Source organism: Rhodnius prolixus, unplaced genomic scaffold (assembly GCF_049639745.1).
Source record: "Rhodnius prolixus isolate KJV_2025 unplaced genomic scaffold, Rpr scaffold_33, whole genome shotgun sequence".
In the NCBI taxonomy this organism is placed as follows: domain Eukaryota; kingdom Metazoa; phylum Arthropoda; class Insecta; order Hemiptera; family Reduviidae; genus Rhodnius; species Rhodnius prolixus.
The window spans coordinates 255,026-273,358 of record NW_027411608.1 but is presented as its reverse complement, the minus strand read 5'-3'; the positions used below and the strand labels follow the sequence as shown (position 1 = coordinate 273,358).

The following is an 18,333-nucleotide window of genomic DNA, read 5'->3' as shown; positions in this document are numbered from 1 at the left end:
CGCGGGCCATAGGTCTCCCATCATTTCTCTAATCTTGTCTCACGATATAGTAGGATAGTCTGGGAAATTATTTCTGGGAAAGATCTTTTACCTTTTAGAGGGTGTGGGAAATAAGAATCATGTAAGACTTGAGATCTTCATCAGTCAACCATCCTAGAACATACTGTATTTCTTACCTTCCTTGAATTCAGTCTTACTAGTATTTCTCACTTTATAAAGAAGAAAAATCTAAAATAAGTCAAAACTTTGTCTACTAATTCTTTAACTTTTAAGAAAAACAAAAATAATGTTACGTTAGTTAAGCGTTTTTACGAGGCAATTGTTAGCCTTATCTCTTTTAGTACATATGTATGCATTAGAAATATTGATTGCGTTTTTTTTGTCATTGGTAAACCAATGGCTAATGAAAAGAAAACATTATTATGAAATGTTTCTTAAATTTTTGCAAAATTTACCGTTTTTTTAAATAAATTTAAAGAGAATTTTTAATTTGGGTCATTTCTTTTCTGTTCAACTTCAGAAATTTTGTGATGGGCGTTGAAAAATAATTACTAATAAAGTTAAATTAATTCCTATGAATGGAAACATTTTCAATTTGTTAATTTCTCTTCCAGTGGCTCTTCACAATTTCGACATATTTAATAAACTCATTTGTCAGGTTACAAAACCCATGTTTAGGATATGCTCCAAATAAGATGTGATAAAGGAAGCGTTTTATGGTCCAGAGATGTGATGTTTTTTTTTTCCCTCCCCGTTTGTGGCCAGAGTCACGATCTATCAATGGCCAATGGATTGGTCTAATAATTAGAATTGTTCATATTTATCCATGATTTGAATATATTTTGGAACCTCATGGATTTAAGTGTACCCTGGATATTTTATGCTCAGGCTTTGAATTTTTTTTTAAAAAAATTCTTAACAATAATCAGCCAAGTTTTCAATTTGTCCAGTGGAAAATTAATCATAACACTAAACCATAGTTCAAGTCAGGGATTTCTCTTACAGCGTCTTATTTAGCGCAGATCTTCCTTGAACTAGTAAAATAGCCCAAACTAAAATTTTTCTTCATTGTTCCTTAAGGTACAAACACAGGGATCTATATTAAATTGCTAAAATTGTTCAGTAAGGCTTTTACAATATTACAAACGAAATTATTGCAGAATTACTTGTTCTTGTCAGTAACATTGCATAATAATTAGGTTTTTTTTTTTTTAAAAAAAAAACTTTTTTTCTCCTGATTATTTTAAATTGAAATTTTATTTTTCTAAACTTCTTTGATTAGGAGAGCCTTAAGTGAATAAAAATGGTTACAATTTTATGAGACCTAACAAGAGTAGGTAGGATAAATGATACTATATATAAAGGAATAATCTGTTAGTAAAGTAATCGCCTATTTTTTCAGGCGGGGCTTAACGTCCAACTACCATTTACTAGGTGTCGTGGACGGAGGCGACTAGCAAACGTTCTTTACTATTTCTCATTTAACCATTAAATAAAAATCCAAGGCCAAGACCGGGAATCGAACCCAGTACCACAATGCATAATAGCTTTGCTGGTCTCGCCTCTTAACCCGCTCGGCTACCGTGGCGCATATATTAATATAGATAATCTATTAAACACACATACAAATTTTATTTACCATAGTTAATAATCTATTAGCTTTTACTCTATAGTTACATTCATTTTACACACCCTTCAGTTCTCTACTTCTAAATTTCACACGTTGTTGCAAAAAAAAAAACCCTAGTAACTGAAAATGTGGTTAAATCTGTAGTGCTGGATAATGATACCTCTATATTTTAGCCGTTGTTGAATAAACGCATGTTTATTCCTGACCGGTTACTAGGTTACTTCGATCTTTCATCCATCATGAGAGGTAGATAATTTAATTTGATGTAGAGATTTTGACTTTACTTTTGTTTTCTCGTCTTTTACTACACCTTGCTGGACTCATATTTATAATTGAAGCTAAAATCTCTACACCAAATGGAATTAATCTACCCTCTGATGAGATACGAGATGATGATGAGTCCCAAAACCAGTTAGGGTTAAAAACTTCCGTGCTATACATCTAAAGCAAGCATGTGAAGGGATAAAACTAATAATATTAATAGGTGGGTAAAGGGAGTGAAAGAATTCCTGTGAATTCCCAAATATTCCTGTGAAATCCACAGTCTCACATATCCTACATTGTAGATCTGAAAACGGGGAATAAGTTTCCCTGAATAAAATTTGGTTTAGCTCATTAGAGAGAAGGTTTTTCTTCTTTTGTGACATTTTGGTTGCAATTTATAGTTTTATAAACAGGATAATTTTAGTAACTTTAGTTAGAAACCGTGAGAGAATTTTTTTAATTTAATGAAATAAATCTTAAGTCATTTCATAATAATATTTAATACGCACTAAAGTATAAAATAAACCACTTACTTTTCTTTTCTGGTTGCTTTTTTTTATCTTCACTAAGAAAATATAAGAAAATCGCTACGACAAACCCATTACATACAAAATTCTAATATAATAATATTAATTATTATTATCCATTTACATAAAAATATGTACACATGAATAATGTAATAATGAAAAACGAAAACTTCTTACTTTTTTTGCTAGATCAAATACATTTGTATAATTAGTAGGGAAGTCTATGTATTTTATTACTTTGAAGATGCTGGGATCAAATTAAATATCTCTTGCTTTTTTTTGACTTTTCTTTTTAACATTTAAAATTGGGTTACAAAAAAAAAAAAAAAAAAAAATTAAGGACGTAATGAAATTTTCTCCCATGCAAATATTAATTAAATTATACGCTGGTCGAGGATCATACTTAATGTTAAATTAATATTATAAATCCTTATTATAATAATTATTATTTTTTTAATTTAATTTTTTTAACATCTTCTGCCTTGTGATGCTAACATCTGTTTTAAACTAAACGTTGACAGTGTAATGCCAAAGGCTGCCATTAAAAACGCTGATGGCCCGATTACTCGATCGCTGGAACCTCTGACGGAAGTCACATTGTTCTGGAATACAGGAAATATATGAAAATAAACCAATAGATAAGTATATTAAAAAAAAAAGTGACGAAATAGGAGGTAAAAATTTTTAAATTATAATAATTTGCGATTTGGAAATACTAGCATCACTAGGCCAGGAAACAGCACTTACAATATAAGAAAAGTTAAGGTGGAAGCGTTGTTTAAGCACACACTTGTGGTGCTAGAAACCTAGCTTGCTTATCAGATAAAAGCTGCGTAAAAACCATGAACACTTGGGACCAAATACCTTCCCCTCATATACGGCTTTGAAATGGCCCAAAACCTTGGGGGTTTATAACATCAGTCAATCACCTGTGGGACCATCCTGGAACTCCCTTGGATAGACTTATCTATTCCCCAAACATATTGGGTGAAAGAGTTAGTTATCTTCAAAATAGTAAATCTGAGCAGAACTAAAAAAAACAAAAAAAAAACAGATTTTTGAGGGCTTTGTGCTTATTGCTATGACCATTAATCTCCAGCTAAAATATGTCTGCCAAAAAAGGAAGGAATTACGAGTATATTGCCTTATACCTGCAGGATGCTGCAGCAAAATTTGGATATTACTAGCGAGATTTGATTAATTAATGGATCTAAAAAAACATATTCATGACCTGCCCATATTTGACAATTCGTGGTCAAAAATAAAAATTAAAATAATTTTTAAAGTAAAGTAATACTTAAAAATAACTGAAGATTTACCTGTGCAAATGAAAGCCTCAGAGCATAGTTGGCAACTTTAGATAATTGCATTTCAGACTGGGAACCTAGCTAGTGATAATCTGAAAAGAAAGTTAAATATATATTCAAGGTTAGTAAAGTATAAATAGCTAGCCAACGGTTATTCTAATGTATAATAATATAACATAAATTTTGGAGAAAATATTATACTAAACATATAAATGAATTTATGGCAAACCTCCACCTAATTTTGTTTAGTACATATTTATTATTTTGTCTCGCCATTAAGGGAAATTTTCTAAAAAATGAATTTACAAATCAAAATATTTTGATTTCTATAGATATTGAAAAAAAAAGTAGTTTTTTAAAGTATATGTACGTTGTATTTAACCAAATTTTTCTTTTACAAAGCATTAAAATAGAGTGCTCAGGTTTGGGAATAACGCCAGAGGCCCCCATACTGTTTTGATCTCGAGAAATGCGTTCTTACAGCGATTCAAGCCGAAATTAGCCGACTGCCCGCTCTGGACAACCTAACATCAAGAAGCATCAATGTGGTCGCAAAGCCAACCAACCTACAACCTTAAGACGTTTGTAGAGCGGAAGAAAGTTGGAGAATGTTTGGGATAAATAGGAAAGACTAGTTAATCAGGTAATATCAGGATTTGGGTAATTTGAAGATGAATGGAAGTTCTATGCACGTGAAGACGATGAGATGCACGCTATAAAAAGGAGCATTGAACATGGTACGTACGATTTTTGTGCACACGCATGTCCTATATATAATTCGTTGCAGAAGCTAGTAGGAAATAGTAATTCGTCTTTTGTTCTATTTAATACTTCCTTTAAATTTTGTACTGGCAATATAGTTCAGCTACTTTGAGCGAAGTATGACGATTTTATATTTACCCCGCCTATCTAGATAGGAGTCCAAGTTGATGGATTTGAGTGAGGTTTCGAAAGGAAATATGGTTTTAATTGAGGGAAAGGGATTTTTGGTTTAAATTAGACCTAATATAGATGGTCTGTTCTTAATCTTACAGGCCTTTGAGAATGTCTTAGGATGATCTACAAGGTAGCAACCATGCCAGGATCGGCCGTGATGTTATCGGCATACTGAAGCCGTTAAAATGTAGTGGTATATCAGCCGATTTACTGCATGGAGCAAGTAGCTCTTTCAATTTTGTAAACTACTAACGAAGCAACATTAAATATATATGTATGTAAAAATAAAAAAAAAAACTTACAAACCCAATTCGTTGTTTATGAACTATTACGGTAGCAAAATTAAACTGAAACACTTATCATATCTAAAGTATAAATTATACAAAAAAAAAATGATAAGAAAAAGTACACACTATCACACCAATAAATAAGACTACATGAAAAAACCAAATTATTTAAAATAACCTAACCTTTTAAGAATGCATAATATAACCCAGAAAGGTTTCAATAATTTTGTTACTATATTATTATATAAACAAGTACTAAATTCTATTGTTTTATAATTTTAAACTGAAAATATATTATTTTCACTTACATTTTCTTTTTGTACGAAAAATTCGTTACTTTTTTTAAGACGAAATATTTTTTTTTCGTTTATAACACTAGGAAATAATAATTTTTGTTTTTTTAAAAGATTCTGTTTCTGTAACTTTTTAATTTTATTATTATTTTTTTTAAAAGTGTTTTAAATAATTATTTTTACTCCTGTTTGGGGGGGACTTAATCTGAATGTTTATAAATAGGATTATTTTTGTTAACCAACCTCAAATTTTAAGAACGGGTCCATGTTCTTTTTTCGTATGTTTTGTTGTGTGATAAATGTGCTTTGTAAATAAAAAAAAAAAATTTCAAAATTCTTTGGTTTCTATAGAAACGTAAAATAAAAGAACATCACACAGCTTTAAATGACGAAATGGAAAAAAAATAAGAAATAATAATACAATATAATTGATCGACTCTAAAGCCTTTTATTTTGCCATAAAACACATATGTCTTAAATTATCGTCTTTGGCGAAAGATAAGGCACAAAATTATCTATTACGTTTGAAGTAACCACGCATGTGTTGCAATGTTATATTCAAACTGATGGCTGGATTGTACTTTTGATTAGATATGGAGAACTATCATTTGGGGAGCAATTAAAGACCCAAACCAACTTACGAGGGTCGTTTGAAAAGTCCGTGCAAAGTCAGAGAGATAGCACTACTGGCGCGTATCGAGGTTATGTTTAGTTAGTAGCATCTCTTGGAAGAACACACACCAAGTTTCAGCCAGATCGGTCTATTTCTTTGTGTTTGGCATTCGTTTGAATCGAGGAAGTCGAGTGATTTTCAAAAAATGGACGAAAAATGAATTTCGTGTGTTGATTAAACACTACTTTATGAAAGGCAAAACGCCTAAGGAGAAGCTTGATAAACATTATGGTGACTCTGCACCTTCGATTAGAACAGTTTACAAGTGGTTTCAAAATTTTCGGAGTGGCCATATGGGCACAAGTGACGCTGAACGTTCTGGATGCCCTGTTGAGGTTACTACTCCAGAAATCATTGATAAAATCCACGATATGGTGATGGATGACAGAAGAGTGCTGTGCTGTGGGCATCTCGAATGAACGGGTACATAATACTTTGCATCAACATTTGGACATGACAAAGCTATCCGCAAGATGGGTGTCGCGATTGCTCACGCTTGACCAAAAAACGAAATCGTGTGAAGTGTTGCAAGGACGGTTTGCAGCTGTTCCAGAAGAATCCGCAGGACTTTAAGCGTCGTTTCGTCACTGTGGATGAAACATGGATACATCACTACACTCCTGAGACCAAAGAACAATCTAAACAATGGGTTACCAAGGGGGAATCTGCGCCAAAAAAGGCGAAGATCTTTCCTTCGGCCGGAAAGATTATGGCGACTGTCTTTTGGGATTCGCTAGGAATAATCCTCATCGACTATCTGGAAAAGGGTAAAACTATTACAGGTGCATAATATTCATCGTTATTGGACCGTTTGAAAACCGAGCTGCAAGAAAAACGCCCACGATTGGCCCACAAAAAAGTCCTTTTCCATTACGACAACGCACCAGCTCACACCTCAGCAGCTGTGGTCGCAAAATTAATGGAAATAGGGTTCCAACTCGTTTCACATCCCCCCTATTCTCCAGACTTGGCTCCCTCGGACTACTATTTGTTCCCCAATATGAAGAAATGGCTGGCGGGAAAAAGATTTTATTCAAACGAGGAGGTGATTGCAGAAACGAATGGCTATTTTTCAGACTTGGACAAATTTTTTATTCGTAAGGGATCAACAAACTAGAGCAGCGTTGGACGAAGTGTATAAGCCTAAAAGGAGACTGTTGAAAAATAAAAAAGGTTTACCCCAAAAAATTAAGTAGTTTTTATTTTTGCACGGACTTTTCAAACGACCCTCGTAAGTTATGCGAAGACACTTTGATGGGTTAGAAATTCCTAATTAACCAAGATAAACTAGGCGAATCACACTCGAAACTTAAACCGTTCCCACGACGAAATTTCCAAGAGCTTCAAACCATTCCAACTTAAGCCCACAGAAGCCTCTCCCACTCACTCCTCTCTCTCTCGCAATAGTCTTAATCGATTGATTCTTGAAAAATTGTTTAGATAAAAGTTATGCACCATGTTCGCACATAGTTTTCTCATTGTTCTTCTTCATATAAGTTGGCATGATCGTAAATTATACTGAAATGACAGATTACAGAGAAGCTAACTATCAAAATAGTAACTTCGGTTGGGGATTTTTGAACGCTAACATTCTATCAGTTCCCAAGGAAGTTGAGTTTCTCTGACGATATATAAAATTTTGAGTTCCAGCAATTTATCGTTATGGGCTAGAGTGCTCACATTGCATATATAATATACACTTATTATCTCTTAACGTAGATTTTACCTTTATGAATGCTGTTCCACCTATCAAGCTAAGTAATTAGCAAGGGTCAAAGCGCTGGAATGGATCAAGAGTTCAGCTATTGGGAGATGCTAGAAAAATGACAATACTCACAAGAGTTAGGGTTGTACTGGACGCATTAGGAATTGCGGGCAAAGACAAACCTCTAATCCAGCAGATTACATGAAAAGACATATCTCAAATCGAGCAAATGAAACGTCAGGAGTAGTGCCCTTCTATTCTGAGAAGAATTTTAAGGTGACATGATGATTCGCAAGGTAATAAAGCCGGCAATATGTTGGCTAAACAGAATTTCTCAGAATTTAAAACTCATCATCATGCAGAAAAGGTCCTCAGCGATATACAAACTCTGTTTTGGCTGAAGAAGTCTTCCTTTTCGGGGCCACCAAATGAAGGGGAACTGTATAATGGGATTCTTCTGTGGTATAGGTATAGAACGAGCGTTTTCTAGGATGGAACTCTCCCTAACTTAGCTTGGTGGCAAATAGAAAAATCTAGCCTACCTCCAAGATATGTACATCAGCCATACATAATGGCTGAGCGTTACTGCAATCATCAATCTCCTCAAACATGGACATCATTCTTAACGGCTATATTTGAGAGCCCTAAGAAACAACTGATAAGATTTTAATGGTTGGTGCAAACAAAATTTGTCTGAAATTTAACTTACTTTATGTTTAAACCCTACAAATATGAAACAAAGAAGTATGTTAATAACATCCGATCAATATGTTTAAATAAAATATTATTACCTTGAAGTAGTTTACGAATTATGCAAAGATAACTATGGTAGCCAAGAATGTCAAAACAAAGTATAAGTCAAAAATTAAAAAAACAAATACTAACTTTGATCAAGAATACTTAAACGAAAATAAGCTAAACCTCACGTAAAATATATTAAATGATAACCACTTTTGAACGGATTAACATACCATTTCCATTTCTTCTTTAATGGAACTACTATAATTATCAAGCAAAAAATGTTAAACCACACTAAATTTATTAAATTGTAACACGCAATTACTGTTAATAATTTGAAGATAAAAAAAAAATAAGATAGAATATCTTGTGTTTACAAGGTCAAAGTTATTAATTAGTCTTATCAATAACAGTTTCTTTCAATATTGATTGTAAAGTTATTCATTTCTAAACTAAAACTAAGTTGTTTATTCTTGAACAACTCTAAATATAGCCAATATCGAAGAATATGTTGTGTTCGACTAAATTAGTAGTATGTGGACATTAATAATGTTTTACATCCAACCTCAGCATTAAATCGCACTGTTATAGTGAATATAAACAAATACTAAAATATCCTATTAAAATTGAACAATAATTTGAATACTCACTAAATATTTTTCAGTCTGACTGCAAATTATCGAAATCCACTTACACCAACTCAAGGACCTGTAACCTTAAAGAGCTTAGGTTAGGAAGCTTTTTCTTAAAGCCGAGTTAAGGTACAGCGCTAGAACTTTTTTTACCCTTTACTTCCAAAAAAATATATTTAAATTTTGTCAGTGTATTTTTTTTTAATAAAAAATTTAAAGTAAATAATTTACACCTTTACATTGCATACATTGTTAATAGTCACCAATTACAAGAATTAATTTTTCCCCTTAAAAAGTAAAATTTTCCAAAAAATATGCTTTTTTTCTGTTCTTTTTATTTTCTTTATTTATATCATATGATTATTATTATATCTCAATATTGAATGGATACTTTTAAGAAAATTGTTTATTATAATTGGGCGGAGCTAGAAAATTTTAACTTCTTCTTTTTTTAACAATTTTAACAATATCATTTAAATGAACATACTCATGGTAAAATTGAACTCTTCTATTCAAACACATTCATAAATTTAAAAAATGTTTATAATTTTTGCTATTTGAATGGTCGTGGAAAACCACATGAACGTTAGAATTGTTGTTTGAATCAAATTCAGAAGTGCCTCCCTAAACTTAAAAAAATCAATCCTACATGCACGTAAATTAATTTAACATTATCCGTTTCCATTTTTGCTCTTTAATAGTGTTTATTATAAAAAAAAAAAAACTACAATTAAAATAAAAAATTGCTGTTGCAATTTGCAAATGAAGTAACAGTACAGAAGGTTGTTGAAGGTAGTTGTTTACACAATTGTTGTTTATACAATGTTGAGTATTTAGCTTCAGAACAGAACATCAGGAGTCTACCTAGCTTGGAAACTTGTTAAGGATTAGTTACTTTCAGGTAATATTTGCATGCTTTCATACAAGTTAGGTATAACATATATTTTTCTTATTATAACTTCAATTGAGAGATATATTTTGGCTTTTCATTGTGTTATTGGTACATACTTTAGTAGTATTCCTATTCTTGATAGTTTGTAAAGGTAAACAGCGAGAGATATAAGGGTTTGTTTTATGACCTGTTCTCTTTTACTGAGAACTGCTAGACATGTTTGCTAAACAAGCTTGAAGCCTGTAGATCTCTGAGCAAACTGTACCTTAATATTCACTTTAAGCACTTTAAGTGAATAACAGAATTCATAAAACAGTTCCAGAAATGGCATCCGGAGCCACCATTTGTGTAGAAGGCTAAGTACAGTTAAGGAAGGCTTAGTTAATGTTGTATTCCAGGTGATACAGGTAATGTGAAATTCAGCCCTAAAACTTTTCAACCGGTCGAAATATTGTGCGAGAAATAAATCAGTTCCAATAGAACATCAGTGTTTTTGTTTTAAGTGGGGTTAAACTTTTCGAATGAAGAAGCTCTTAGAATCATTTTAAAGTGTACCTATACCACTTTATTTTTCATTTTTATTGATACAAAAAGTTTTTAATAATTATTTAAATGTGTACATTAACGCTATAGTTTTATTTCAACCAAGTTTAGGTATGAATAATTCAAATTATCTTTTGAGTTTTTAATGTAGTATTTTTTCTATCTAGTGCTCTCAGCCGGTAACAGCATACTGTTCAGTAATGTTCAGCTTTCATCTGAAAAGATTACCTTCGAGGACCATACATTCAGCAGCACGTCCAGTAAAGAAGAGATGATTCGCAACCATTTCCATATTCCGATCAATGAAAAAGAAATAAGGAAATCTACCTACTACGCTATCTCATAGAGATACCAGGTATTTTTGGTCTCTATTTAATACGTTTCCTTTAAATTTAAAGTAGAAAAGTTTTAATTTTCTTGAAAGAAGGTTTTAAAGGGTTAAAAAATTAACAAAATGAAACATATTAGTGCATTTTTCAATAAAATAAACTAATTTTTTAGCCAAACTAAATCTTTTTCTACTAAATTAAACCTCTTTTCAAGAATATTACCTCTTTTTTTTCAATAGAACTTAATATTTTTAATCATTTTATTGAATAAAAAAAGTTAAGATTTCTTGAAAAATGGTTCTGTTAAGAGTATAAAACAATTATAATATTGATGAACTAATAAATATAATTTTAAAAGAAATTCTGCTTATTTCTGTATTCATATTACAAAAAATGGTTGAAGTAGTAATTGCAATTGTAATTTGAACTATTTTTGAATTGAAAACTACATTAATTACAAAGATTAACCTCAATTAACATTTTATTACATTAAATTATGTGATTTTCAGATTTAAAACAACTGAAACTGGATCACTACCTTGCAAACATGTTCAGCAAATGAAGTCAAATAGAAAAATACCTATCCAATGAAAATATTCAAACAACTTCTATTATTTAAAAAAAAATTGTAATAGAATTATAAAATGTATTACGCATTTAGTTAATTGTAAAGATTTTTTACATAAAAGTTTTATGTAATTTGTGAACTAAAATTGTTCCTTCAGTATCAAGCATGGGTCCCATCAAAGGAGGACGTCTTTAGAGCCATGAATACAATATTATTATCTTATATACGTACATAATCGTACTTTTATGAAAATATATTTATTTAAAATTAAAAAAAAAGTATATATGTTTATTTATCATCAGCTTGAATAAATGTGGTGGTGAGGGTTATTTGAAGCTGTAAAAGCCCCTAATAAAGTTAGTTTCAAAAAAAAAATCCGTTAGATAGCGCCACTAAGCAGAGTTAAAGAATAGTTTTCTAAATAACCACCAGGTATCACTGCTGGACCTCAACATATGTTTGCCATAAAACAAGATTTACCTTCAGTTAATTAATTAACGTTTTCATTTAAAACCTTTTAATTACTATCTTTAATTTTATCTATCGTAGCAAGTAGATTAATCAGGGCGTTAATCTGTTTAAAATTGCAGTTTACTGTAACATAACTTTTGTTTTATAATTATTTTCATTTTTAATTTTGCCTTTATTTTTGGGCGGAATCATTTTTTTTTATAAGGGACTTGATTCAATTCTTTCTATCAGTAGAACCCGAGTCCGCTCATAGCTCATGCACAACTGGATTTAATTCAAAAGTAAAGAATTACTGTAAAAAAAAGTAAAGTAATCGCCTATTTTTTCAGGCGGGGCTTTACGTCCAACTACCATTTACTAGGTGTCGTGGACGGAGGCGAATAGCAAACGTACTTAACTATTTCTCATTTAATCATTAAATAAAATCCAAGGCCAAGACCAGGAATCAAACCCAGTACCACAATGCATATTAGCTTTGCTAGTCTCGCCTCTTAACCCGCTCGGCTACTGTGGCGCCTAAAAGAGATAATAATAAAATCAATCTTTAATAAAAGAAAAATACATTGAATAAAAATTATTAAAGGGTAAATTGCTAATAGAATCATATTAACATAAAAAGAAAATATAGGAAATAGATAAGAATTTAAAGAAAAAATAATCCCGTGGTGTTTATAATTTTGTAAAAGATCGAAATGATGACGTCACCTTTTTTTTTTTTTTTAAAGCGTAGGATACCAAAAATCTTCAAATAATATTTCAAGTAATAACACTGAAAAATGCCCAGCAGAAGGATAAAGGTCTCTTATTTCTTATCTTTAGAGGGTATCTTTTTTTTTTTGTTGCGACAAAATTTCTGAATGAGTAACCCATAAATAAGATTATTTTTAAACATATAGGGGACCCCCCCCAAAAAAAAAATTGGGACCTTAAAAGAACCATTAAATTGAAAAAAAAAAAAAAAAAAAAATGTGAACCAGGAGGCATCAGGAGTTCAGGAAATCATGGTCCCCAAATTCTTAAACAGAGAAAAAGTTATTAGGATAACTGAAAAAAAATAAATACCAAATAAAATTATAATAGTAATATTTCTTTTTTCCTTTCATATATATATTTATGTACAACAATTAACTGAAAATATATAAACAAGAAATAGCTTTTCTTTTAAAATATTTTTGTTAAGTATAAATTAAAATTTTTCTTTTGTTTATAGCAATATATAATTTTATTTTTTTAATTAAATTTTACATAACTATTTTTATTTATTTATCAATAACAGCGCAATATATATATGTTACATAAATTGTATTTAATATATATATTTTTTTATTTTGTATAATCAATTTTTTAAAAACAAAACTTTTAATTTTTTTGTTTATTAAATTCTTTTTTTGTTTTGCACTCTATTTTCTACATAAATTTTTGCAGCAATTTTTATATAACAGGTTATTTTACTTTTTTGTATTATTTTTTTTTTTTTTTTTGGTTTTTATGCTTTTTATAAGATTTTTTTGTTTTACATATTATAGTAATGCATCTAAAATTTACTTACTTTTTAATCTTTACATTACTTATCTAGATTTGCGTATTCTCCATACCGAAGAAAAATGGGAGAGATTATTGATTTTTTTTTAAACTAATTTCTTTTATTTTTTTATTTAGGGCTAAAATGGGTTAAATTTTCCAGAATTTTGAGAAAAAGAAAATCATCTGTAAAATTTTCACTAGACCTATTTCTTGCTACAATCATTCTTTTCCTTTTTTCTTCTTGGAATTTTCACCGAATTTTAATACGAAAAAACAAAAATTGCGGTAAACGCTTTCTTGCATTATCTAGAGTTAAATTTTAATTCTACTTCAAATAATCAATAAAATATTTAATAAGATATCATCTAATAACTTAAAACTGTAATTACAGTTCATTATTTTTTTGGTGACTGAATCATAGTTTCAATAGGATGAATAAATTATTGCCATAAACTTTATTATGCCGCGAGCTTTCGACCCTAGGGACTAGGGTCATCTTCAGGGCTAATTTACAATATACTGTTTTTACATCATTAGAGGGTTGGTGTGTCTTTAGTCTTGTCTGTTCATGGACTGTCAGGGCTAATTTACAATATATACTGTTTTACATCATTACAGGGTTGGTGTGTCTTCTGTCTTGTCTGTTCATGGACTGTCAGGGCTAGTTTACAATATATTGTTTTACATCATTAGAGAGAGTTGGTGTATCTTCCGTCTTGTCTGTTCATGGACTGTCAGGGCTAATTTACAATATACTGTTTTACATCATTACAGGGTTCGTGTGTCTTTAGACTTGACTGTTCATGGACTGTGAGGGCTAATTTACAATATATACTGTTTTACATCATGACAGGGTTGGTGTGTCTTCCGTCTTGTCTGTTCATGGACTGTCAGGGCTAATTTACAATATATACTGTTTTACATCATGACAGGGTTGGTGTGTCTTCCGTCTTGTCTGTTCATGGACTGTCAGGGCTAATTTACAATATATACTGTTTTACATCATTAGACAGTTGGTGTATCTTCCGTCTTGTCTGTTCATGGACTGTCAGGGCTAATTTACAATATATACTGTTTTACATCATTAGACAGTTGGTGTATCTTCTGTCTTGTCTGTTCATGGACTGTCAGGGCTAATTTACAATATATACTGTTTTACATCATTAGACAGTTGGTGTATCTTCCGTCTTGTCTGTTCATGGACTGTCAGGGCTAATTTACAATATACTGTTTTACATCATTACAGGGTTCGTGTGTCTTTAGACTTGACTGTTCATGGACTGTCAGGGCTAATTTACAATATATACTGTTTTACATCATGACAGGGTTGGTGTGTCTTCCGTCTTGTCTGTTCATGGACTGTCAGGGCTAATTTACAATATATACTGTTTTACATCATTAGACAGTTGGTGTATCTTCCGTCTTGTCTGTTCATGGACTGTCAGGGCTAATTTACAATATATACTGTTTTACATCATTAGACAGTTGGTGTATCTTCTGTCTTGTCTGTTCATGGACTGTCAGGGCTAATTTACAATATACTGTTTTACATCATTACAGGGTTGGTGTGTCTTCTGTCTTGTCTGTTCATGGACTGTCAGGGCTAATTTACAATATATACTGTTTTACATCATTAGACAGTTGGTGTATCTTCTGTCTTGTCTGTTCATGGACTGTCAGGGCTAATTTACAATATACTGTTTTACATCATTACAGGGTTCGTGTGTCTTTAGACTTGACTGTTCATGGACTGTGAGGGCTAATTTACAATATATACTGTTTTACATTATTAGACAGTTGGTGTATCTTCCGTCTTGTCTGTTCATGGACTGTCAGGGCTAATTTACAATATATACTGTTTTACATCATGACAGGGTTGGTGTGTCTTCCGTCTTGTCTGTTCATGGACTGTCAGGGCTAATTTACAATATATACTGTTTTACATCATTAGACAGTTGGTGTATCTTCTGTCTTGTCTGTTCATGGACTGTCAGGGCTAATTTACAATATACTGTTTTACATCATTACAGGGTTGGTGTGTCTTCTGTCTTGTCTGTTCATGGACTGTCAGGGCTAATTTACAATATACTGTTTTACATCATTACAGGGTTCGTGTGTCTTTAGACTTGACTGTTCATGGACTGTGAGGGCTAATTTACAATATATACTGTTTTACATCATTAGACAGTTGGTGTATCTTCTGTCTTGTCTGTTCATGGACTGTCAGGGCTAATTTACAATATACTGTTTTACATCATTACAGGGTTCGTGTGTCTTTAGACTTGACTGTTCATGGACTGTGAGGGCTAATTTACAATATATACTGTTTTACATCATTAGACAGTTGGTGTATCTTCTGTCTTGTCTGTTCATGGACTGTCAGGGCTAATTTACAATATACTGTTTTACATCATTACAGGGTTGGTGTGTCTTCTGTCTTGTCTGTTCATGGACTGTCAGGGCTAATTTACAATATACTGTTTTACATCATTACAGGGTTCGTGTGTCTTTAGACTTGACTGTTCATGGACTGTGAGGGCTAATTTACAATATATACTGTTTTACATCATTAGACAGTTGGTGTATCTTCTGTCTTGTCTGTTCATGGACTGTCAGGGCTAATTTACAATATACTGTTTTACATCATTACAGGGTTCGTGTGTCTTTAGACTTGACTGTTCATGGACTGTGAGGGCTAATTTACAATATATACTGTTTTACATTATTAGACAGTTGGTGTATCTTCCGTCTTGTCTGTTCATGGACTGTCAGGGCTAATTTACAATATATACTGTTTTACATCATGACAGGGTTGGTGTGTCTTCCGTCTTGTCTGTTCATGGACTGTCAGGGCTAATTTACAATATATACTGTTTTACATCATTAGACAGTTGGTGTATCTTCTGTCTTGTCTGTTCATGGACTGTCAGGGCTAATTTACAATATACTGTTTTACATCATTACAGGGTTGGTGTGTCTTCTGTCTTGTCTGTTCATGGACTGTCAGGGCTAATTTACAATATATACTGTTTTACATCATTACAGGGTTGGTGTGTCTTCTGTCTTGACTGTTCATGGACTGTCAGGGCTAATTTACAATATATACTGTTTTACATCATTACAGGGTTGGTGTGTCTTCTGTCTTGACTGTTCATAGAGTGTTCTTAAACAGTCAAGACAGAAGACACAACAACCAACCCTCTAATGATGTAAAACAGTATATTGTAAATTAACCCTAAAGATGGACCTAGTCCCCTAGGTCGAAAGCTCGCGGCATAATAAAGTTTATAATGACTGAAACTGGTATTAATTTTTTTCATCCCATTAAAATTGTAAGCAAAAGTGGATATATCAGATCCTAAAGATGGCACTCTCAAGGATTAAACGGAATGGAACGAATCTTTCTTTCCCTTGTAAAAAGAAGATGAGCAATGGGTACTGCTTAAACTTTCGTTTTTCCGGAAGAGGGGTTTCGATAATTTGGGAACTTTTATCGCTTTTCTTGGTAAGACTGTAAAATTGGGAATATGTTAACAAAATAATGTTAGAAACATGGATCTATTTAAGCAATAAAACTGGTAACCAATTAAATTGAGTTTACTTGATCTGTTTGGAAAAGATTTCTCCAACGTAAAAACCCTGGATGTAAGAAGCTAATCCACGAAGTGACATCAAAATTAGCCACAGAATTGTCAGCTACTTTACTTTGTAGCTGAGATTAATTTGAGTTAGACCGTGATTTACACACTGGTATTGTGTCCTTGCATAAAAGGCAGGAAGACTGCGATGGTTGGGACACATACACCGGAATGTAGGAGGATATAAGGGCTCCAAAAAGAGCGTTGTATGGACATCCTGGCGGGAGAAGGCCCCCCCCGAGGCAGACCACGAGGCTGAGATGGCTGAGGGACGTGTGGAGGATGATATTGAGGTGGTCAGCTCTGCACGGTTGGAGAACGGCTGCGAGGGACCGAGAAGGTTGGAAAACTGTTGTGGCTGAAGTCCAGGCCCTTCATGGGTTGTGATGATCAGGGAGTGTGTGATTTACACACGACTTCCAGTAATTTCTGCGATATTAATACCCAAAAGCTAGTTGGGGGACTGCCTGGAATTACAGACAACATGTGGTAACCAAAAAGAAAATCTTTTTTCGTCTGGAATCCCCCCCAGATAGGACAGGTACTAGAAGGGGCGCTCTCTAAAAAGCAGCTGTGATAAGTAAGTAAAGTAAAGTAAAGTAATCGCCTATTTTTTCAGGCGGGGCTTAACGTCCAACTACCAATTAGGAGTCGTGGACGGAAGCTGTGATAAGTATCCCCTCTGAGTTGTTGGTAGAAGTAGAACTGACTCCCATAAAAATATCTTCAAACTTGTAGAGTAGTATGAATATATAGGTTTCGTGACCGTAAATTGTAAAACTAAGGATTCAAGATTGGCGAGGAATCGATCAAATAAAAAACAAACTCGTCTTCTTGCCAACGTTTCGACAAATATATTGTCCTCTTCAGGGCGTGGCTATGCGGGTTGGTTGAATTACAGAAACTATAGAAAAGTGTAAGCTAACAGTTTCCTGGAGGTTGAATGGGGGGGGGGGAGGGGTAACAATAAATGATTTTTAGTTAGGGATTGCATTAAGGATTAAGAAAGAGCTAGGTCAGCACGAATATTACAGGATTAAATTTTTCTACTCAGGAGGAAATCAACTGCCGTTGAAACATACGCTTTCAGGGCAGTATTACTTAACTTTGTCCTATTTAAGGTCAATTATCAGTTTGGTATGACCAAGTTTCAGCAGACGACAATAAACCTATATAGGGATAAATAAGATTCAAACAGCATATTTTATTAAAATGAGGAAATAACCTTACTTTGGAAAACGAAGAAATTTTTTTCTTGGACAATCTTGCTCACGTTTTGCATGCAAGAAGTTGGATGGTTACCTCCGGCACTTTATCGTGAAGGGGAAAGCATTACTGGGGAGAGAGAGGGTGTGAGAGAGAGGGGGGGGGAGAGA

General features: G+C 32.6%; 1 protein-coding gene and 2 long non-coding RNA genes across 8 annotated transcripts; 2 read left to right on the top strand and 1 right to left on the bottom strand.

The window, feature by feature from the left end:
- Positions 1-2,375: 2,375 nt before the first annotated feature.
- LOC141455201 (uncharacterized) lies at positions 2,376-9,204 on the bottom strand. Of its 6 annotated transcripts, XM_074130076.1 has the most exons (4): positions 9,146-9,204; positions 9,011-9,075; positions 3,741-3,820; positions 2,376-3,023 (listed from the first exon to the last, which is right to left on the bottom strand). In XM_074130076.1, exons 3-4 carry the CDS (start codon positions 3,789-3,791, stop codon positions 2,889-2,891), a joined length of 186 nt encoding a protein of 61 aa, XP_073986177.1. In that variant the 5' UTR covers positions 3,792-3,820; positions 9,011-9,075; positions 9,146-9,204; the 3' UTR covers positions 2,376-2,888. The 6 variants fall into 6 exon arrangements, with proteins under 6 accessions (XP_073986177.1, XP_073986176.1, XP_073986179.1 ...); XM_074130075.1 differs by having other exon boundaries at positions 9,011-9,152; XM_074130078.1 differs by lacking the exons at positions 9,011-9,075; positions 9,146-9,204 and adding an exon at positions 8,594-8,658.
- LOC141455203 (uncharacterized) lies at positions 4,157-5,144 on the top strand. The gene is made up of 2 exons (XR_012459161.1): positions 4,157-4,465; positions 4,763-5,144. It is a non-coding gene; the product is annotated as an uncharacterized lncRNA (long non-coding RNA).
- A 160-nt stretch (positions 9,205-9,364) lies between the features above and the next one.
- On the top strand, positions 9,365-11,416 carry LOC141455202 (uncharacterized). Its single transcript, XR_012459160.1, has 3 exons — positions 9,365-9,893; positions 10,595-10,782; positions 11,266-11,416. It is a non-coding gene; the product is annotated as an uncharacterized lncRNA (long non-coding RNA).
- Positions 11,417-18,333: the final 6,917 nt, after the last annotated feature.